This window comes from Centrocercus urophasianus, unplaced genomic scaffold, assembly GCF_019232065.1.
Source record: "Centrocercus urophasianus isolate 14NV4802_14NV808 unplaced genomic scaffold, USGS_Curo_1.0 seq_33, whole genome shotgun sequence".
NCBI lineage: Eukaryota > Metazoa > Chordata > Aves > Galliformes > Phasianidae > Centrocercus > Centrocercus urophasianus.
This window is the reverse complement of record NW_024884900.1, coordinates 536,284-559,461: the sequence shown is the minus strand read 5'-3', so window position 1 is coordinate 559,461 and position 23,178 is coordinate 536,284. Positions and strand designations below refer to the sequence as shown.

The 23,178-nt window shown below is 52.9% G+C and overlaps 1 protein-coding gene across 2 annotated transcripts in view; it reads right to left on the bottom strand.

The window, feature by feature from the left end:
* The window catches only part of MNT (MAX network transcriptional repressor), a 27,310-nt gene extending 4,303 nt beyond the window's left edge, over positions 1-23,007 (bottom strand). For both annotated transcript variants that reach the window (XR_006170776.1, XM_042830054.1), the window contains exons 1-5: positions 22,925-23,007; positions 16,222-16,783; positions 14,119-14,160; positions 13,318-13,429; positions 1,375-1,567 (exon numbers count right to left, since the gene is read on the bottom strand). Coding sequence is in view for 1 of the 2 variants with exons in the window: in XM_042830054.1 (XP_042685988.1) it covers positions 1,375-1,567; positions 13,318-13,429; positions 14,119-14,160; positions 16,222-16,783; positions 22,925-22,997 (982 nt within the window). In the remaining variant the exon portion in view is untranslated. The remainder of the gene's footprint in view (positions 1-1,374; positions 1,568-13,317; positions 13,430-14,118; positions 14,161-16,221; positions 16,784-22,924) is intronic.
* Positions 23,008-23,178: the final 171 nt, after the last annotated feature.

Genomic DNA, 23,178 nt, shown 5'->3' with positions numbered 1-23,178 from the left:
CACAGCACAGCACAGCACAGCACAGCACAGCACAGCACAGCACAGCAGGCTCCACTCAGCTCAGCTAGAGAGGTGCTCGCTCACAAAAAGCTGGAAGATCCCAGTTGGCAGGCAAGAGAAGCAACTTGAGCTGAGCGGATGGACAGAAGCTGGACTGAGAAGTGCTCTCTGCACAAAGAGAAAAAGGATTTCTTTTCCTGGTATGTTGTTCTATCAGTTGTAATTACTCCTCCTGCTCCCAGAGCAGGAAGGAAACAGTGATGAAGAATCGTGGCAGCAAGTTTACTGGTCTGGTTCTGGAAAAAGAAGTCTCCATTGATCCTACAAATTAATGAGGCAATGCTGACCTTAAGGAGATTAGGATCATTAGCAGGGCATTCTGCACTGCCTGCTCTAAAGCCAGTCATGCAGTAGAGATTAAAAATCTCAGAAGATACAGAAGCAGCAGGATAACTAGGGAAGACACTTCCCTTTGCAAGCCCCACAGTCAGCAGTAGCTTGAAGAGATCATTTTCAGCAGAGGCCAGCTGGAGAAGTGAACGGCTGATGCCTCAATTTACAAAGCTCTCCAACTCTCTGCTTCCACCAGCTTAAGCTTGGAGATGGTCTGGAGCATGCTCAAAGGTGATGAGCCCCGTATAGGAATCTGAACGAACCAGAAAGCTCTGGCTTTCCCTTTCTGGGTACCTGCTGTGCCATCTGCCTGGAGCACCACGAGCAAACGCCACTGCGATTGTAAGGAATTGCTGCAAATAGGAACTGCTACAGCCTTCTGATCTCTGGAAAGCAAAGTGCTGTCCATCCCCGACCGCCTGTTCTTCCTACTCCAGGTTACTGGTATGGAGGAAAGTGCACACTCTCCTACCTCACAAAACCTTCTCACTGGAACAGCGTGCTGGATCTTCATTAGCGTCATTTATCTTCACTGTGAATCTTTCTCATGCAATGTAAAGGCTTGCTAAGTTGGTCAAATGCTACAGTGACCTCTCCTGTACCAAATCCTTCTTCTCTGTGTGGCTGAATACCTTCCTTCCTCCGTGCACAAATACATCAGGGCACTTATACACCAATCAGTTTTAATGAGCAGGATTGTGCAGCTGAACATTCTGAAAGCAAGGAGCTTCATGCGAGACACCAGCAGAGTGAATGTGCACACCTGTACCTTGGGTTTATGTAACACGGATGCATGATTTTCAGTGTACTTTACACAAGTGTATCATTAGGCCACCATCACTGACTACAAAACACTGGAAATCCTTTTACTTAATTCTGAACACAGAGCAAATGTGATGGTGCTAAATGAAGATCCCCACCACCCGCCTCTACTACTGTGGTGTACAATGATGGTTACAAGAAGAGGGAAATTGTGGGTACCTGACGCTGTGGAGGTAGATGCCTGGTCATCGTCTGGCTGAACTGTCTGCCGAACAATTCTGTCAATCTCCATGATGTCCATCCACTGGCTCAACTCGTTCTTCAGTTCTGCCAGCCGCTGCTGGGTGGCGATCTTCTCTCTTGCCAGCCGCTCCATCTCATGCTCGTATTCCTTTTCCTTTCTCTTTAAAGTCTGAAGACAGAACAAAGTAAAGGAAAAATCTAAGAAGAAAAAACACAGATGTAATCTACGCTGACTTGGTCGTTGCCACATTCATTGCTGGTTCTCTTTTATTATTAGTTATGCTGGCATAGCTGCATTCAGGTAAAGTTACCTCTTCCAAGTACACACAGAAGGGAAAGGACCTGGCCACAAAAACCTATAGGGTTGCTTTGGCCAACCACTTTCTGCTTTCTAAAGGAAAACTAATGAGTCTCCGAAACTGAAACGGTTAACAGGTCAGGTGCGAGTTACCTCAGCTCCAGGGGGAGCAGCCTACAACTCCATAGGAAGAGCTGCAGAACTTCACCACCAGCAGTCAGCACTCAGTTCTCAACAACAGTCTGACCTCTCCTGACTCATGAAACATCAAGGGCATTAAGGCTTATTGCAGACTGCTGGAAAGGCGTGAAGGAAGCACAATGGGTGCAGCTTTCTCCTCGTCACCACGTAGAAGAATATGCTTCTACTACATCTATTTCCAAGCACAATTAAGGAAAGCAAGCATGTACACAGAGCAGTGCTCCTGCAGAGCAACTAACTGCTGGCCCTCTGCTTGAGAAGGGTGAAAATCCCCCACATCCTTGCACTGAGAAAGAAGCTCTGTGCAGAAAACTCAGCTCTTATGTGGGATGACAAAACCACAGACAAATTGAAGTATTTCAAAGATGAGGTGCAGAAGAACAGATAGCATCTTTTACTAAACCAACTAACAGTAGTTACGAAAAAAATGACAAGCTTCTGAGACAGAAACTTAAATAGGTCTACACATGATGACAGTGCATTCCTGTAACCTCAGGTTGGTCAGCACTTAAATCAGGAAGAGAGAACTTTGACACGGACAAGAAAAAGCATTTTTTAAATGCTAAAACACATTTGTACAGGACATGATCGTTCCACACACGTAAGTGGTGATGAAGGCTTTTGGATCCACTCACTCACAGCTGAAGCCAGACCCACACACTTGTTCCAAGGACTGTTCTACTGCAAAGCACAGGAATTTCTTACAACAGCAGTAATATCACAATAGAACAACTCTGTGCAAAAAAAATCACAACAACCCATGGTCACAGCAGTTACGTTTATTTCTAAAATAAGCAGCAATCATACTGACAGTCCTTGCACCAAAGCCAAACCTCTAGGATCTGCCAATAGAACTGACACCTACAGCTGGAGCTGAAATGGGTAGAGAGGACCACCAGAACTACATGAAACAAAGTAAGGAACAAAACTTCAACAGAGGAATTCATGCAAGTGGCCGACCACCTGTCTTTGCAGGTCTGAAACGTCACTACGCAGAGGCACCTGCGTCCAGGACAGCTGAGGATCTGCAGCTGCCATCTGAGCCACTGCTCCCACTGGGAGCACCAGCAGTGGCTGTGCTGAGGGCTCTGATGAAGCCTCACCACCAGACAGGGATGATGCAGGAGGCGCACCCCGGCCCTGGGGCCTCCAACCCAACTCCTGACTCCTGCCAAGGTGGTGCTGCTCTCCCTGGTCCACCTCACTGCTCTGCCAGGGCTGTGCTCCTGCAGCAGGGCTGAATCCCGCAGCACAGGCTGGAGTTGGCTGTTGGCAGTTGGGAAGCTGCACAAAGCAGCAAGCTCTGGTAAAAAGGAGCTGATGATTTTACTCGGAACAGTTTGTGCAGTTTAGCCTCTGCTTGAAATCAGGAGCAGAGTCCACGCAGGGCATGCAGGAACAGTCTGCTGCAGACGTGAGTCTCCCTTTCGTTTCCATTTCCCAGAAGGGAAGGACAATTCTGAAAGCGAAGGCTGTGCCCGCGAGTGACTCAGCCATGCAGGCCAGCAGGGCTTTGTGCAGAGCGCAGGGCAGTCCCAGGGAGACGTGCCTGCCTGGAAGCTCATTTGCCTTTGCTACGCACGGAATGGGATTTTCCTCCTTCGCACGCAGCTCTCAGCCTTTTCCCACACGGATTATTACTGTAAGCCCAACACAACCGCAGCGGCAGCCAACAGCCGCAGTACGAGCTGCAGTGCTGTGTGCTTTGTGCCCACTCTCCTCCCCACTTCGGAGCCGTTCCGTGGTCCTCGCATGCATCCCACTGCCACTGCTTGGTAAACAAACCAGGAACAAAGTGCTGCTGTCACCTCACCGCAGTGGCCATTTGTCACTGTAAAGAATTTTCCATTTTATAGCTGGCTGTAATTAAATTGCTTATTCTTATGTCAAGATTGAGAATAATGCTCCCACTGCTTTCGCTAGGCCTGCCTCAGGAATAATGCTAACCCTGTGCTGGAATCAGGGAGGTTTAAGAGGCCTTATTAAAAAGCTCCCCTTATAGGCATTACATTAGCAATTTAAAAACTCACTTTCAATTATGAGCTTTTCCAAAAGCATATTTCAGCTGTTGTGCTCTACTACACAGCATCCACTGATTAAAAATTCCCCATCAGTGAGCAATCGTGGAAGTGATTTGTAATTCTGAACCAGATTCCCTAATTCTCTGCAGCCACTGGAGCAGCTCTGGAGCTCACGGCTGTGGGAGCTCCGTGCAGTGCTGCCCCAGTGCAGCTTCCACACAGCACACTGCCGAGTGCTGGTCGGCACGGGCTGCCTATGGCACGCAGTGCTTTGACTGCTGCATGCAATGAACGCAGCTCAAACCTACGGAAAGGATCTCACTCCCACAGGGACTGCCCTGTTGTTACACACATCTGTGCTGTGCTCACGGGCAGTACTTCTGGGGCTCTGCACTCATCACATCAATTCCAGGCATTCCTGCTTTGAATCCTGCTACGTCTTCTATGAAGTTCTTCAGGTGCAACAAGCAGTTTCTTTAAAACCCAGCGCTGAAGCGATTCCCTGGCCAACAAAGCACAACCTGCAGCAACGGAGCAGAGCCCAAACACACCTGAACACCAGCACCTCAGCACTGGCTGCCCCAGGCAGCAAAAGCAGCAGCGCAGCCAGAGCTGCACGCAGAGCTCTGGAGCACCACAGCCCTGCTGCGGGGAGCAGCACCAGGCCCTGCAGCAAGGCACCATGCTGCTCCTTCTCCAAGAGCTCTCACTCTGCTCTTGGGAAAGCCCCAACTGGTTGCCACGGGAACAAAATCCTCTGTTTCCATGGCAGCTGCAGCACTGGCTGGCTCTTACAGATGTGGCCTTGCAGGCTGCGGTGTGCTCCATGGGTTCTCCTATACAGCACAGAGCTATGGTCCCAATGTCCCAGGGTTGGTGGCACTGTGACATGCTCCACACAGAGCTCCTGGCTGTTACAACATGGGTCCACCTGCTCTGGGCCAGGCTGCACACAGCATCGCTCCTAAGAACACATGGCCTGCAGCTGCAATCCAACATATCTGGAAGCACTGACAGCACACATATGACACCTCAGTTCATGCAAAAATAACATCTGCATCCATGGCTATCAAGAGCCGCTGTTTGCTAGTACCCTACAAGGAATCCTCTTTGGGGAGGGAGGAGAGGAACGAGGTGCAGAATTTCAGGCTGCTTAACTCTGGTTTTGCATTATTTTCAGCCTCCTAGGCAATCAAAACTAATGCTTCACACAGGCACCGAGACCATAATCAAACTCAGGAGACAAGCACTGCATGCTGCTTCACTCCCAGCCCGGCCCCACACGCAGCCCTGCCCTGCAGACACCTCCTGCCAGATGCAGCAGCCTGCAGCACAGTGTGCTCAGTCCTCAGACCGCAGGACCTGATGGGCCATTTGCCAGCAGCTCGTGGCCCAGCTTTTCCATTTGTTTAACCCCGGACAAGGAAGGCAGCCAAAGAGTGCTGTTGTATTCTCAGATGTGATTTCACCCTCACATGCATGCAGTGAGCACTGTGATTTCAGGAAACGAGCACACTGTTTGCTGCAAGAGCTGCCTTGGCTCATCTGCAAAGGACGAGAACTGTGCCGGCAATGGGTCGGTGCCCGTGGTGGTTCTGGGCACCCTATGCTGCTCCCTCCAGTTCACAGAGGAGAGAAATATCCACACAGGAATACTTCACAGAATCAGAAATCTGTCTGCAGCAGGGAATCGTGAGAAGTAAAAACATGCAGTGTTTGCATATGATTAACACTTGGGACTCTGATAAAAAAACACGTTGGGCCACAACCTCTGGAACACAACTGTACTTGAAACACAGCTATCTACAGGTCAGAAGGATCCAGCTCCCACAAGCTCAGCTTGAAACAAAGCCCAGAGAGTTACTGGGGCAGAAGGTAAGGAGGATCCAAATCAGGAAGACAAAGAATAAATTCAGAGAGGATAAAAACCAACCAACAAGCCAAAACCTGCGGCAAGCAGCTGGAACACACAGCACAGACACAACCCAAGCAGAGGCATGGCTGCTCCCAGCACCAACCACCAGGACTGTGCTGGCCTCTACCAGCTCAGCAGATCCACCCTGTTCCTGGACAGCACTTTCAAGGCTAAGAGAAATCCAGCATTAAAAAAAAATACTGAAGTTTGCAATAACAAGGTGTTAAGTTTGGTTGTGGGTTTTGTATTTTTTTTTTTTTTTAATAAACTCTGTGATTCAGGAATTACAAGACATTTTCAATGATGCTAATAGATATGGATGCCCAAAACACCTAAAAATGCTGTGCTGGTTGTTATTTAGAAGACTATCCCAAACAAACTGCTTTAATTTGGCTCTTGCACCAAATATGTCAGTGGTACAACCCTAACAATAACCTGCAAGCTAAAACCAACAGCACTGCATTGCAGGTAGCAATTGTTACTGATGACAAACTCACTGGACTGGGGACTCCTAAGCCTGTCTGAGCCTGTGCACGGACACACAGCTGGCAGCTCCAGGAGGCAGCACGCAGCCATGCTCCAGCACAGCCACGTTCCTTAGAGATGGGAAGGGATGAGCGCAGGGACACACTGCATCTACTTGCTGCAGGGCTCTGGTATTTTTCTTGGAGGCATCTCATCACGGTGCTGTGGGCGACAAAGCAGGGGCTGGATGTGTCCTGACGCAAATGCAAGGCAGGACACTTCCAGCCTGAACCTGCAAGGCTCAGAGCCACCCCCAGCACCCCATTCTCCCACACCACTTCTCCCTCACGGTTTCCCCACTGCGGTGTCCAAGCAGCCCCACCTACAGCCTACAGATCAGACCTGGGTCACCAGTGGATTTCCGTCCACCTCCTGCCCTCGCCAGCACGGCCACAGAGGGAGCGGGAGGAGGGCTTGGGGCAGCACACCGAGCCCAGGGGATCCTGCAAACAAGTGTGCCTGCATAAAGCCACGAGCCAAAGCCGTGCGTGCAAATGGAAAACTGCCTTCATACAAGCATTTGGGGCTGTGAGGATGGCCCTGGGCCAGGCACCCCTCCTGCTCTTGCACTCCTCACTGAATGTTCCTCCTTCTCCTGGTTGGAAAAGCACCTCAGTGCAGCTGTACAGCAGCCCAACGCTGCGCACCACACTGCAAGCTGACCCAGCGAATGCAACAGCACCACGACCAGCCTTAACAGAGCAAAAGGAAGCCAAATACAATGAGGACATCCTAGCGCACTTTTAACTGCTTATGACACTAAAGGCAAGACAGATAGCTAAAAGTGATAGCAGTTGGAAAAAGAAATCCATTCTTTCTGGTTTGATGTGTCTGCCCATCCGCTGCCAGGAGCAGAACTGCCTGAGCCTGCACAGCTCTTCGTGGTGGCACTGGGGAAGAGGAAGGAATCCCGCGGTCACAGCAGCATCCAAGCAGGGCTGGTGGCTCCGAAGGAGTCAGTAGAGCAGCTCAGGGCATGGGCAGGGCCAGCAGCACCACTCAGCACTGATAGATAACAGTGAGCCTGGGAGACTGTAAAACTGTACCCTTATTTCTACATTCTCCAGCATAAGTTTTATCAGCATTCCTATCACAGCGCTGTGACACCAAAACGGCAACAGATTGGGCTGATACCAACTTTCAGCTGCTGTGTTATGGTTTCAAAATCCCCCTCATTTGCTGCTTTGCATTGACAGTGTCTGGCAAGACAGCTGCTGTCAGTGTGACTGCATGGCACTGCACAACATGGACTGAGCACAGTGATTACTGTTTTCTTGTAACCACTGGTCTGTAATTTTATTAGGTCACCAACTACTTCACAATAATTTTAGAGGATCAGCACATACCCTGCTATCTGTAACAAGAAAGGGAACTCGTGCTCTCCATCCCCAGGCCACAGGACTCCCAGCTGCCTCCATAAAAAGCAGAACTGCAGACCAAACCCAACTGTTACTTTGTGGGCTTTTTCTTGTTTTATTTGGGAGTTTCGGTCTTATTTTAAAGGCAAGTGACTTGTGCAGTACTACACCTCAAACGAAGCCCTGCTTTCGCCACAGCATGTGTGCTCCCTCTGCTCCCTCCACTCTGACATCACACTGACAGCACACACCCGTGGGCTGCAGCATGCCATCCCTTCCCAGCTCCGGGCTGTGCAGCACTCATGGGCTGTTTTGGTCTTACAACCTTGAGTGCTTCAGAAGGTGCTGCCCAGGCCTGAAGCCCCCAAAGGGATGGGAGCCACCACCCCCCGGGGCCGAATCGGCGCTCCCACAGCTCCACGAGGAACAGGAACTTGACCTGTGCTCAGGGCGCAGGGTGACACCCGCTGACTCCCATGGCACAGCACTGCCGTGCCCTAATTCTTACATTTCACGTTTTAACGCAGGCTCCAACCTCTGCATTTTACTGAGCATCAGTTTTTAAGATCATATTTCTCGCCTCTTTCTGAAGTCTACAGATGATACCATACCATGTGGCACAACCACAGCCTACTGTCGCTGGAAGCCGTCATTGCAATGAAATTCAAGCTAATTAGACAAGATAGAATCAATTGATCAGGTCAGGTAAACAACACAAAGGAGCGCTGCTGCATGTGAGAGCTGCTCACATGAGGGAGGCACTGAAACTGCAGACTGACTCAGGCTCTTACCGGACAAGATTCATAGCAGATACATATCTCTGCTGGTAGCTGGCACTGAATTAACAAGAAAAAACAACCAACCAACCAGAACCACCAGTTGCAGTCATATTTTCAAGGTGAGGAACTTAATCAGATTCAGCATTGCAGTTTGGCTTTATGGATTTCGATCAGCACTCCAGTCTGCGCTGCCTGAGTGCAGATGAGCTCTGGTTCTCTCACAAGATAGAGAACGCACTCTAGCACCAGGCACATCAGTTCTGCCTGTGGCACAGCACCTCCCTGTATCAGTGCATTACAGGGTTTTGTTTAGGAATGGACAGAAACCCTTTTCCTGCCGGAGACAATTATTTTATTCCTATTTCACACCATGCCCATTGGTCTGAGCTAGTCAAACACCTCCTTTCCTTTGCACAAACAGCTGTCAGAGACCAATGACACTGCCCTTGTTTTAGCCTCCCAAAGCAGTTATACCTGACAAAGGGGAATGGCAGTGCTCTGGGCAGCAGTGGCCCTGCCAGCAGACAGCTAAGGACACAGTGGGGATGCCTGCCTTTGTAATCAGAAGAGGAAACTGGGCACCATTCACTCAAAGCGAGCGATACAGCAATTTATTTGGGAATCCAAAGCGATGTCAATCACCTTGAGCCCAGTGCACTACCACTTCATTTCTTTTAGCCTGAATTCAGCCCCCGAGAAAGGCATCACCTCTCTAACAGCACACATAGCTGCTCTGCTGCAGTACTTTACTCCCAGCAGCTGGACAAGGACAGATGACCACTGTGAAGCTGGGTTTTGGTAGCTCCTGCAGCTGGAGGGTCTGCATCTCGAGACAGCAAGGGGCTGCCACCTGGTCACACAGCACCTGTGCAACTTTGCCACTCATTTACAGATCTTTTTTAATGCACAAAACCAGAAAAAAACAAATTGTTTTGCAACAAAAATTCCTCTAGCTGATTACAGGGAGGACTGAGGCACCACGAACTGAGGTCCCTGCTGGTGTCAGTGGCCTTGCTGCAGTGCTGTTCAGTCAGTGGGTGCAGAGCAGAATGTAAACCCCAGCACCTGAGGTAGGAAGAACCACAGCCCTCCTGCCTCTTTCCTTGGGAACAGATGACACAGTGGACATGATATAAATCCCAAATTAATTTCATAGTTATTTACCATCTCTAATCCTACAAGCAGCAAATACAACTGCCAGATGAGCTGTATGAACTTGTGAGCTAAGTGCATTTCTTATGCACAGCAAATGCTCCTCTGGCACAACTCAAGCCATGCACGGTTATCACAGCACCTTCCTCCACCCAATACCTTTCCAAACACCATGCTGAGCAGCACACAGCAGCATGGATCACAGCGTGTCCCACACCGTAGACTTCAAAGGATTCTGCTCTTTGCCCCTCACAAGGTCTGGGCAGCTCAAATCTGACCAGTACTTTCTAAGTATGTTGGTGTTCAATCAGCACTTGGCTCTGCTCTTGGTGGGAAGCTCTGCCAGCTGGGCCCTGCAGCGACCCTGGTCTGTCAGCTGCAGCTCCACGCTTGCAAGCTGCTTGCTTTGGCTGTCCTGGTGTCACCCAGTGAGCCGATTGCCTGGATATGGTGTCACACCAAATATGCAATGGGAAATAACCCCTGAAACTGGAAAGTGTTCAGGCACCATAGCGACAGGCACAGTCTGAGAACACAGAAGAGAAAACAGTCTTGCTTAAGGGCTTCAATTAGCTTCCAAGTAAGATGATTACAACATTTCCTAGGGGGCAAGGAACCCTTCAAAGAGAATTAAATTAAAACACCCAGCTGTGCCGAGTTCTGGCCATGAACTGTCTGCAGCCCACTGCCCTGCCTTCCACTCCTCGGCACTGGCAGCGCCTTCTCCAGCACTGTGGCACAGCTGCTGCTGTCGGGGTTGGTGCCAGACCCACGCTGCTCCATGCCAGGGCTGCCCAGGCCCAGGGCACTCAGACATACTTTCCCCAGGCAGACACCCACATTTCCGTCCCACTGCACTTCTCCATGTCACAGGAAACACCCAGGAAGCTGCCAGTAGCCCAGCGGTGCCGCCACTGAGTTCTGCAGGAGGTCAGTGGGTGACAACCACATGCAAGGACTGAAGCATCACGACGCACAGGGGACGATCCCCTCACCCAAAGGCCACAGAGCTGGGCTGCAGCAGCCCACGCTGCCTGGAGCCAAATCACCATTTAAAAGGATTATTAACTTCCAGCTGCGTTCAGCCTGATTTCCTTCGTGCAACAATGTGCCTAATTGCAGAGATTCTAATTTACTCTCTTAGAGCACAGGCCTGGCTCTAAGGATAAATTAGAATGACAGCTCCACGGGAAGTTTGGAATTCAACTTTGTGACTTATCTGATTTGATGCAGATACAAATATTCAAATCCAGCCAAGGAGACAAGCACCTCATTTGTAAGAAGTTCCAGCTGGAAGAGGGAAAAAGGATTCTGCAGGCAGAGTGGCTGCAGCAAGCAGTACTGCCGAGCTCCTTGTGGCAGATCAGCATAGCAGCACCTCGGGGCCATGCACTGCACTCCTCCCGTGCAAGGCTCATTTTGTTGGTTTTTTTTCCCTTCCACAAGAAACTACTTTGCCAAGCTGAAAGAAGGAGTGTTGAATTTCAGAGCTCTTCTGTACTCCCACGTTCTCTTTGCAAGGCAGAGGCAGCACCCAGCAGCACCCAGCAAGCAGAGAGCTGGAACACAGAGGTGCAGGCAGTCCTTCGGCCAGCCCCATGCTCCCACCTGCTGATCGAGATGAGCCGCACTGACGCTCTGAGGGCAGCATCTGCAGGGGCTCACCCTGGCCCCATCTGCAGCCTGAACTCCGTGCATTTTGGCCTGGTGAAACAGAACGTAGCTAAATCCAAGCCAAATTCAAAGAAAAAAAAAAAAAAAAAAAAAAAAAAAAAGCCATATATTTTTTCAAGTCAGAAAATTCAAATCGGGTTCCCAGCAATCCGATTTTCAGGCAAACAGCCGCAGCACTCGCATCTGCAGCCTTCAGCAGCACCCCGCCGAGCGCAGCGCGGCTCCGGGCACTCCGCCCCAGCCCGCACGGGGCCGCCGCCAGCACGGCGCTCCCAGCAGCGCGGCGCAGCGCAGCCGTGCCCAGAGGCACCGCGGGCAGCGCGCCAGGCCTCCGCCGCGCCACGTGCTCGCTGCACACGTGGCCGAGGACGCGGCCGGGAGCTCCCGGCAGGAAGGAGGCCGGGCCGCGCGGGGTCACCGTGACCTTCGCCACCGCTGCCGCGCTCCGCCGCCCACCTCCCCGGCGCGGCCCTGCAGCCGGTCCCGGTGTGGCTGCAGCACGGCCCACGGCCCCCGCCCACCCAGCGCCGCCTGCTCGTACAGCCTCCAACTCGATGCGTTTCCCAGTGGTCTGGTGAGGGGAGAAAGAGCCGGCCGTCCCCACCGAGTCCTCACAGAGAATTGCGAGCTGCCCCCCAGAAGCACAGAATACAAGTTCTGCCACAGAACAACGCGCTGGCAGACAAACCATCAGAATACTCCATCAGTATTCATAGCACGCCGCGAGCCAGGTGCGAGCAGCTCCGGACGCCGGGACTCCGGTGATCAGATGTGATCACTGCCTGCCCCAGTGCTAACAGAAGCCCAGCTCCATACTGACACCAGTCTGAAGCCCAATGAAATGCTCCAATTTCTTCTGGTGCCCGTTAACTACAACACAACCACAACTCCACAAGAGACCTTTTGAAGCAACACGCATCTTTTCCTTTTTCACTTGCCCCTCCCTAGTGGCTGGGCACCATCACAGTTTGTCTGGTTTCCAGGTCCCAACCAAAGGCTCTGCAAGGGATGTCACTGGTCAAGGCTCACAGGACAGCAGAGCTGGTCTAATTCTGAAAGGTAAGAAAATGCAGTGCTGACAGGGAATGTCCAGTACTTCTGAACAGCAGAGTAACACAGTACTTCAGAGACACTGAGAAATACAGAAAGAAAAGAAGGAAATGACAACGCATGAAAAGCTCAGCACTCTTTATCCCAGCCAAAACACATGAGGTCTATTGGTTCTCCTCACTTGCAAGATGGTGCTATGAATTTGGCTTCCATTTTCTATACAAATTTTACTTGTGCTACAAGCTCTTGATATCACCACCACAGAGGACACTTCTTAAGAACCACTTCTGTGTTTCAATTAACCACCTTTTACAAACATCAGCTGTGCAAAACACCTCAGCATAAGAACAACTCGCAGTGTCAGTTGACAAAACTGCTAACAGTGTCAAACATGACAAGGGTAAGCAATCAGTGATGCTTATTTCACTCCACCTGCAATCACCACAATACGAATTGATCTTTACTTTTTTCCCAGACTGTTTCTTGGTATCCCTGCACATCCTGACCTGACATGATCTGCACATCTTTTCATCACAACGTTCAGAAATTCAAAGCCTACCCAAAAACATACGAATTAAAATTCATCTTAGTCCAAAAAGCAGTACCATATCATGCATTTATTTAGGCAGGATGTCCCTTTTTCGGACCATTTGGGTTATCTGTTGCACTCAGGTGAAACTGCCTGAAGTCCATCACCATCACTGGTACGGATGGCTTACAGTTACCTAAGGAATTCCTGGGGTAAGGAGGCTGCACGAGGCAAGCTCTCCTAGAAGATCTAAAAGGCCTGGAAATCTGGAGCTCAGAAGTGACCATACTCAACAGGGCTTTCTTCCTTTTCAATCCAGAGCAAAATTTTACTTGGTTTAAAAGAGCTGGCACTGTTCCCTGTTCCAGCACACAGCGCCGTGCAATGCCACCAGCAGGGACCCGACCGCCACCGTACCTGGATGTATCGCAAGGCACTCCTGAGGACGCTGAGGTTTGAGGTCTTCTTGTCGTCTACGTTGGGGATGTTGCGTTTTAATGTCTCAAAGCATTCTTTCAAATGTGCACGTCTAAAGAAAACACAGGTGGTTTGTCAGCTTGTGTTAGCGCACACCACAAATCAATTTAGCAGAGGGCTGAAGCTTAATTTGGGCCTTAATCCAGCAAAGCATGTGCACATGTGCATAGCAGTCACTGGGACTACCTGCATGCTTCAAACCAAGCCATCCCAATCCAGCAGGCAGACTGCTTTACGGCTCCGATTCCAGCCCTACGCTGGCAGGAAACTGCTGCGCTATGGTAAATAACTATCACTGCACTGTTGGTTTCATCCTGTGTCTATTTGGCTATGTGGGCTGCACGTGTCAGATCAGGAACCTCCACTCCGTACTTCAGTGCACGCTGGGCTCCGCTCCTGGTTACTCTACTGCTTCAAATCAAAGAGAAGTTCCGCCGTTATGCACGTGGGGATTTACTTTGCGGGATCAGGGCTTTGCAGGGTTACTGTAATGCAGTTATGCGGACAAACAAAACGTACTGAGAAGCAAGCGATGCAGAATCGAGCCATAAGAAAGCAAAGCAATATCACAAGGTTCGTTAAATGTAACTAAGAATTTTGTCCAAGTCATTTAAAAAAAAAAAAAAAAAAGCAAGCCCAAGGCAAACAAATATTGACAGACCACAGGCCAAAAAAAAACAAAAACCAAAATGTGAAACAGAATTGGGAAAAAAAAAAGCAAACCCCTGGCTTTCTACGCACCTGTTTTTCTCCAATTTATTATGTACTTCCCTGGTCCCAACCCTGTAACCCAAACAGAACAAAGATAAACTCAGTGTCAGGTTTACAACTATTGCCATTCAGCCTGTTCTTTCAGCAGTGTGTGTGTCTAGGACACAGGTAAATATGAGAGAACAACAGCATTGTTGAGATACCACTGGTTTGGAACTACTTGCATATATATTCCTCCCTACGCTGTATTGAAGTAAAATCCATACTTCACACACATTTGTGACAGGGTGAGCATTACCCACGTACTGCACACTGGATCCAACAGCGCGACGTGCCTACGTAAGCTCCCAGCACCAGGAGGGGACAGTGGGTGCACGGGGCATTCACACAGCACTGGCAGCCCAGATTCTGACCCATTTCTGATCCACGCCTACACTCCAGCAGGGTGAGATTTATGCAGTTGCAAATTAAAGTTTACAGGACTTGGCAGACATATTCAAACCTCTTTCGTTTCTGCTGTGCCTGAAATAACACAGCCTAACATAAATATGGAGTGAAGTAATCCAGGAATCCTGCAGCCACTGCTCAAGGGAAAGCCAGGGTCAGCCTCTGGGGGGGATCTGGGTTGCCCCCACCTCACAGACCACAGGAAAACTTTTAGGAAAAGCCAAATGAATTTTTGCAACCATAAGTTTTACAGCAACAATGGTGATAAAGCAACAGGCGTTGAATACCTTCCATACCCAGTGCAAAGTGGTCGACAACACACCAACAGTGAGGTGAGCACCGAAGGAGGTTGATACATATTTAATAAACATCCAGGTGTTTAAAAATAAATATCTGACAGCCTTTTCCCAGGAAACATTTACAAGCTGGAAAAAACATTCTTTCTGTTCTTACACCCACCGAACACCAGCAATGCACCCCTGTGCCACCAGAACCAGCCCCAGGCCCACACACCCATCTGCAACAGAGCGAACTCTCAAGATCACAGCCTTTCCAAGAGGAATTGTATCAGCACTTTGCAAAAGTTTTCATCCTTACAAACTCTTAACTACCCGGTTTCCACCGTTCCCTCTATGAAAACTGGGATCTCTGTGTGGAGGACACCAGGAACCCTGTCTTTGCCCACAGCATCGCCCACCTCCTGAGCCCAGCACTACTCCTCAGGGTAGCAGGGCACCTATGGCTCTGTGCTGCTCCCACACAGCTCCTACTGCCACCATCTGGGGTGTGGAGGAGCAGAGCAGTGAGCCAGCAGGCAGCACCAGCAGCACATGGCCCCAGCACCTCTGCTTTGCTGCCCAGCTGCATGCTGACACCAAGGATGCATGGCAGCCTGAGACCACACAGGTGGGCACAGTCTTTCTGGGCACAGCCCCACAGAGACATCCCTCAGTGCAGGAAGCGATGGAACGGTCATGGAAGTGGTAACAGGGATGGAAGGAACGACTGAGCAGAGCCCTATCAGCTGTCCTGCAGAAAGGAGGACTGCAGGAACACAGGAAAGGCTGAGAGGCTGCTGCAAAGGCAAAGGGAACCACTCGTTCTTGCAGTCCGTAAGAAACAGCACAAGAAATAGTAGCAGGCTATGTACTGGGATACTGTACTCTGGATCCCCTAAGGAGCGTTGGCTGACCCAAGTCCATAAGAACAATGAGACAAGCACTGACCACAAGTGGTCCAGCCACGAGGCCCGTCCCAGGCAGGGACACATTCAGTAGCCATGCATCTCCTCTGGCCCCAGATGCTCCGGAGGCCCTCAGTCCCGACAGCAAATAGCAGCCATAGGGAACCCTGTCCTGGGAGATAGAATTGCCCAGAACTCAACAGCGTTTCCAGACACCGGGGCTGCCGCACGACCCCCCCGAACACCGTAAGCAGAGATCTTCTGCCAAGACATAACACCAGGTGCTGCCTGGGGTCACACAGCCACTGTGGGACTGCTTCCTAACGCCACTCTGGCTTGGAAAAACAAACCTGTGTACTGTGGTCAGGGGCAAAACATGAAAAACATCAAGCTGAGAAATCCTACTATCAAAAACCAAACCAACCCAGACATCCAGACATCCACTGATCTCAGCATTTCTGATCTGAAACTCCACAAAGCAGCAGCTGCTCGCACTCACTCACCCTCCAGGCCTCTTCTTCTGCTCGCTGGGTTTCGCGTCCTCCGCCGGAGCCAGCTTCAGGGCACCGAGCGGCGGGGCCGGGTGCGGCACGGGCTGGGGCTGGATGGGCTGCGGGACCACGTGGTGCTGCGAGATGGCCAGGACGGGCGCCGCGTAGTGCTGCAGCTGCTTCGGGCTGCCCGCCGGCGGCGTGCCCGCCTTCCCGTCCGGTAGCAGCGCGCCCGGCGGCCGCTGGATGACCGGGGCCACGGAGGGCGGCTCCTTGGTGATGCCGGGAGCGCTCACGAGGGGCGGGTGGCGCTGAGCCAGAGGCGGGGACAGGGCGGCCTGGGCGGCGGGCTGCGGCGGGCTGGTAACCACGGGGATGGGGATGACGGAGATGGGGGCCGCCAGCGGCGGGGGCGGCGGGGGGGGCGGAGGGGCCGGGGCGGGCGGCGAGATGGGCACCAGCAGCTCACCGCGCGGCTCCTCCGGGGGCACGGCGTGGTTGGCCCGCGGCACGGCGGCCTTCCGCTGCTCCTGCTCCCGCTCCAGGCGGAGCTTCTCGTGCTTCTCATCCTCTTCTGAAAGACAAACCAGAAGACGGTCACTAACGGGGCTCCCCCGCGTCTCCCACCTACAGCCCTTACGAAGCCAGCACGACACAGCCTGCGCTTCCAGAGAGGCCTTAGGACCAAAGCCAAGGTCACGCCGTGTCCAAAGCCCAGGCCAACCCTTCGCTCTGCCTGGCCGTCCCAGTGCAGCACGTGCTGCCTGTGCTCCGCCGCACGCAGCAGCCAGGGCAAACGCAGTGGCTGTGGGGCTGCAGCCATTCCAGACAGAGCTCCTGGGGTCCAGCAGCCCTGTTTGGTGCTGCCAAATCCCAACCCAACCTGGCTTCACACTGACCTCACACTTCTGCTGTGACTTTACTCAAGCTCCTAAAACTCACCCTGATGTGTATGTGTTCCTGTAGGTTTTTAGAATGCCAGACAAATTACATGCAATGTGTGGCCGGACTAGCAAAATAAACCTCATTAAACTTGATCCAGGTCTCCGGCCCTAATCATGTGAACATGGCACCAATTACATTTATTTATCCATGTCCCATGGCGCCAGGGGCCCCGGCACCCAGACACAGCCTCCAACAAACAGCTCCAACGCCGCCCAAGGAACTCACTGGGTGCCTCCAGGCACCTGCACAGAGCTGAAGAATGGCGCGCCTACAGCCGCTTCGTGCTGGGACCTCCTGATAGCAGCATAGAAATGCTCTGGGAAAAGCCAGGATGGCACAGGCTGGGCAAGGAGTGGTACGGCCCAGGGAGGGACAGAAACCCCCAGCACTGCTGCAGGGCTGTGACATCCCAACATGTGCATGCCGGGCACGCTGCTCCATCCCTGCAGCACTGCCCAGGAGCTGCAGGACAGCCTGGAGCCGCCCCAGTGCTGCTGGCAATGCTCCCCAGCATCAGCAGAGCAGCAGTGAAACTCCTAAGCACACATCATTCACTGGGCAAGCTGAGAGCACAGCAAAGTAAGGTTACACGCGTGCACTGCTGATCAGAAATATTCATGTAAATGTCTCTGCGAAGCAGGTGCAGCCCTCGGGCTGCTGACAAGCTGCCAGAGACGCCTTTGGTGCTGCAAATATTGAGCTCCCTTGAGCTGAAGGGTTCATTTCAAGAATAGCTTTAGCCAAAACCTAATACCGCTGCCTTCTGTTCTGACTTCACTGGCAAGAAGGCACTGGGCTACCAGCCCCTCCTCTGAGGGGTCAGGGTGCCTGCCAGCAGTCTGTGTGCGGGACACAAATACCTCAACGGTGCAGCAATGGTGCTACAGCATAGAGAGCTGTAGCAATCTCTGCCTTCTGTTCCCTTTGCAAACAAAGTAAAGACACCATCACAGAGACCCTCAGAGCTCTTTCTTTTCTCATAGGAACTAAGTTCCCCAGCTTTCCCCCACAGGGCTGCAAGGCTCCCAGCTGCTCACACCTCAGCCCTCAGCCTCACCACCCACAAGTAACATGGGTGACAGCAACACCAGCAGTAAGGGGAGGACACAACCAATTTTGTCACAGAAGAGCACAGAAACAGGGTCAGCAATCCCTCCCGAGCTATCTGCTGCTATTCTGGGGCTTGGCAGCCCAGGAATATACAGTGCCAGGGACTCTTAACTTCATTACCTAGTAATCTGCCAGGTTTAAAATTATCTCCTCCCTCTGCGTGTGCAGGGAGCACCTCCCACCCACAGCAGGGCTTGGGGTGACTGACGAGATGCTGGGGCTGGCAGTGGTCAGGGTACAGCAGCTCGTACCTGGGGCCTTCTGCAAATGCACCCCATGAGTGCTCCTCTGAAGGGATTGTAATGCTATCTTTAATGCTCCTTTTTTGCACCGGGACTTAATCAATATTCATAATTTATCAGTGGCAATGCCTCTGCAAAATCAAGCAGCTTACCTCTGAGTCTGCTCAGAAAAGGCCAGATGTCCTCAGAGCACCTTACCCCCACCGACAGCTGAATGCGGGCAGAGCCACAGTGCTGACTCCCACTCGATTCCGTTTGGAGAGGCCCGAGTGTCCATTGGGCCCCTGACTCTCTGCCATCAGCTGCAGATGCTCTGCACTTCTAACAGTGAACACTCCCACTTAAGATGAGGCAAAGCTGCTGTCTGGACCTTGGCACTCTCTTCTAAGCAATGGCAGAAGTCAGGAGGAAAAGCTCACACAGACTGTGCCGAGAAGGGTCAAGAGCAGAGCTGAGCCCAGCTGTCCGGCAGTGCCCGTCCCGGCATTTTGCCAGGCAGTGGCTCAGCTGCAGCACACACCTTGGGGGTGACAGCAGCCACTGCACATCGCTGCTGCCAGTGCTTCTGTTGGGCCTCCCCAGCAAAGCAGGGGATGGGCAGCAGAGGGCAGAGGAGATGGAGAGCTCCCGTTCCCCATCCCACCATCACCCCATCACTACATGGAGTAGCACAAAGCCTCCAACTGCTCATTATCAAATAAATGAGGCGCCGCTTCCTCATTCCTGCATATAGCAGAGGCTGTTCTGGGCTGCACTTGCAAGAGAAGGCCAGGCACAGCACAGGGAAAGCGCAGTCTGAATCAGGGCTGAGTCATCCAAATGTTGCTGACATAAGAGGATACGGCAGGGAACAGCCGCGGCGCTTCCCGGTGCCTGGAAACGAGCCGGAGTGCCGGCACACGGCGGGCCCTGATCTGCACGCCTCTCATCTGCACGTGACGTCAGCAGCACCCACACAGCTCCCGGCTGTGCAAGCAGCGCGCTGCCCCCCGCCCCACCCCGGCACAGGGAGCCCCGCACCCCAAGCCCTCCCCAGTCTCACCAGCTGCTGCTCACTGGGAGCCGAGCCTGGCTGTCAGCCCGTGTCGCGGCGCCTTGCTGTCCTTCCTAACACACACTGCATCCTTACGGAAAGGTGAAGCCGTATGTTAGGAGTGCACTGGGGATGGGAAATGCTTTCCAATGGGGGCCCGGAGCTGTGGCACATCTCTGCAAGCAGAGCCATCCCTCCTGCGACCTGTGTCCCAGTATTAAACACCTCCGGGCCCGTGCTGAGCCACCTCACCAACGTCATGCACACTTCCCACACCTTCTCTGCAGGTGTCACCATTCTCTGTGAACAACAACTTCAAATCTCCATTTTCTCAGCCAGATGACTATGACACGCTTATGTCCTATCAGCAAGAGCGAAGCAAAACCAGCCTTCACGCAAACCGTGCCTCTGTAACACCAACCAACGCTGACATCAGTGGGATGGGCCTATCTGCAGCTCCCAGAAATCACAGTGACCCCAGCACCCAAACCTGAGACAAACCAGAGTGACGAGGTGACCTTCTTGCCCAGTAAGGGACACAGGGCACGGACACGCTGTACTCCTGCCAGGGAGAGAGCCTTTCCCTCCACCAAAGCTATGGAGGAACATGGGAAGGTTGGGAAGGCCTCAAGAAATCTCGTGGCCTGCCTTCTAAGCCCCAAACAAGAAGCAACCATCCCTAAACAACACAGATGATTCTCAAAGCAACAACTGCTCACACCTCCATGGACAGTTTATATCATGCTTAAGTTTGATATTCCGTGTTTAACCGAAACCCTTTCAGTCTCAGTGGGTCCACACAGATGCACTTCAGTGACATTTCTTAGATGGGAGAAGAAAGAAATCAGGTACACTTAGCAAGGGAAACGAAAATGGATCAGGACTGCCAGAAAACCAACCCCACCTCAGCCAGCACCCCCTGCCCAGGCTGCCTGCCCACGGGCTATGTGCTCCACGGGCAGCTCTGCAGCCAACTGGGCTGCTCTGCCGTCTGCACAGCTTCACCTGGACGCGTGGTCACTGAGCTCTGCTGATGCAAGGTGCTGTCTCAGGGCTTTTCTGCCAGGCATCAGCATTTTTAAGAAGCAGTAAGTAATGTATTCTGATGAGCAGTTATTTTCAAGCTGAACAGCTTCTGTGGTCAGAGCAGGACATGGCACTGAGGGCAGCCAGGACCCGGTCCCATCTTCTACAGGGCGCACAAAAGAAACCATGAAGAACCACTGCCTCCCTTCCCAAGCCTGGGATGGCTCCAAAGTCTGCAGACACAGAACAACGGTGTGCTTTTAGTGTGCCAGTCAGAAAAGAGTGGTAAACCCATATTCTTGACAGGAAACAGAGCCCAGGTGCCTGCTGCCCCTGCTGTGCCCACAGAGCAGAGCAGAGCTGAGCCTGGTGGGTGCGAGCGGAGCGCTGAGCTCAGAGCTGCATGGAACACTGCTGGCACTCTGCACCAACTGGAGCCAAAGCCGATACGCGCTGGGAGACTTTGTGCCACCCACTGAGTCACAGCAGAACCAGATCCCTGCAGTAACCACAGGGCCTCGCTGGTCTGGAGCTCATGTAACGTTTCTGGGTTATCATGACCAGGACAGTGCAGGGCTTTTGTGCCAGGGCTGTGCAGGAGCCATTGTCACGGGATGCTCTCACTCACCAGCTTGCTTCAGCGGAATGATGGAAAACAGAAATCTACCCTTCAAAATCCTATTTCCACAATTGAGAAAAGATAAATTGAACAGTATCTGCTCATCAAGTCATGATCCATGTGCGCAGGAGCCAGAAGCCTTTGCCCATCACCCCTCAACAGTACCAGCACCATTACCTACACCAGCTCCATGTCTGCAGGGATGTCAGTGCAGTTGCAGTGCCACAGTTCCCCAGTGCTGACTTTCTTCCAGATTCCATGTATGGTCTCCCCTATGGAGGAGCCAAAGCTGGCTATGTCCTCCCACAGATTACATCATCACCACAGCTCTGCCCATCTCCATAACCCATCTCTGAACCTACAGCATCTCCCAGGCACTAAACACGCCTTCCTCACCCAAAACGCACGATCCAGGTTTGCTCGGCTCACTGCAAATAGATGAGAGGCCATCCCACATCACAGCCAGGCCTGCAGCACATCGCCACCAGTGAGGTGCTCCTGCTGGGCACAGGACTCTTTGAAGAAGACACCTGACCAGAGCACCAACACTAACAACAACTTGCTGCCAGGCCCTCCCAGAACTTCTTCCGCAGCACTGTGACCAACCAGCGTGCGGGTCAGCAGAACCAGGGAATGCTTTGTGCTGCACTGAGAAAAGTGAGAGTATTTGGAGCTGCACAAACATTCAGGGATCGGTCTGGAGACTTCAGGAATTACCCAGTGCTCTGCAGATGCATAGGGCAACCCAGCACTTGCCTGCAGCCCCTATGGCACTACTGCCATCCCTACCACCAGCAACGGGGGGAGCAGCCTCTAACCTTCAGCACAGCCAATGCTGCAAATCAGACAGCAATCCAGGCGCAGAGAGCAGGAAAGAAGAAAAAGACACCCCGAGTGCATATTTTGGCATCTTCAGGGGCTGTTCTGGGCAGAACCAATGGGAAATCCCCCAAGCACACATGGCAGGGGACATCCCACCCAACCCAGGTGTGCCACCAGCAGCGACACGGGATGGGACAGAAACCCTGCGCACCTCTGGGTCACTGCCCATGCTGCAAAGTTTGAGGAAAACGAAACGTTTATCAACATGGGCAGGAGCAAAGCAGAGAGCACAGCAGAGGAGTATATACGGGAAGAAAAAATAAGAGAACAAATACGAGTTGCTTGTGGTTACGTTTTTGGGGGGGATATGTTTTTCTTCGATTATAAAATGTTAACCTCAATTCGGGACTATGAAACACCCGCTAATTCACGTCCGGAGTTTGCAAATAACAGACAAAGGAGCTCTGGATTTGCGCGTGTGTGCGCGCGGCAGAACAGCGGGGCCGCGGGCAGCGCGGTGACAACGCACGAACGGCCTTTCTGCCGCATCGCCCCGCGCTGACGATGAGTCACGCAGGAACAAAGAGCGGCTCCGCGCTCGCGGGGCTCCGGGGGGGGAAGCAGCGGCCGCCCCGCCCGAGTGGCCGTGTTGCGGTGGGGCGGGGCGGCCGCCGCTCCCCGCGGGAAACCGGGGCGTGGCGCGGCACCGCGCACGTGGAAGGAGGGCGGGACCGATCACGTCACCCACCCCGCCCCTCCCACCGGGGCGCGCCGCCGCGCTCTTTGCGTGTCCCCGCGCGGCGGGGCGGGGGCGGCCCCGCGTTCCCCCCAGCGCCCGCCGCACCCCCCCCCCCCGACATCCCCGTTCCGCGCCGCTTCGACCCCCGCCCGCCCCCCGGCTGTCGCCCCCGCTCTCACCACGTGCGCTCTGCTGCTGCTGCGCCTGCCACTCGAGGAAGCGGGCCGCCTCCAGCAGCGTCTCGATGCTCATGGCGCGGGGCCCCCGGCTGCCGCCCGCCGCCTCTCCCGCCCGCGCCGCCCCGCCCCGCCCCGCGGCTCGCCCCGACGGCGGCGGCGGCGGCAGCAGGAGCAGCAGCAGCGCTGGCGACAAGATGGCGGGCGGCAACAGAAACACAACAGGCGGGCGCTGGCGCGGCCCCGCTACTACGCGG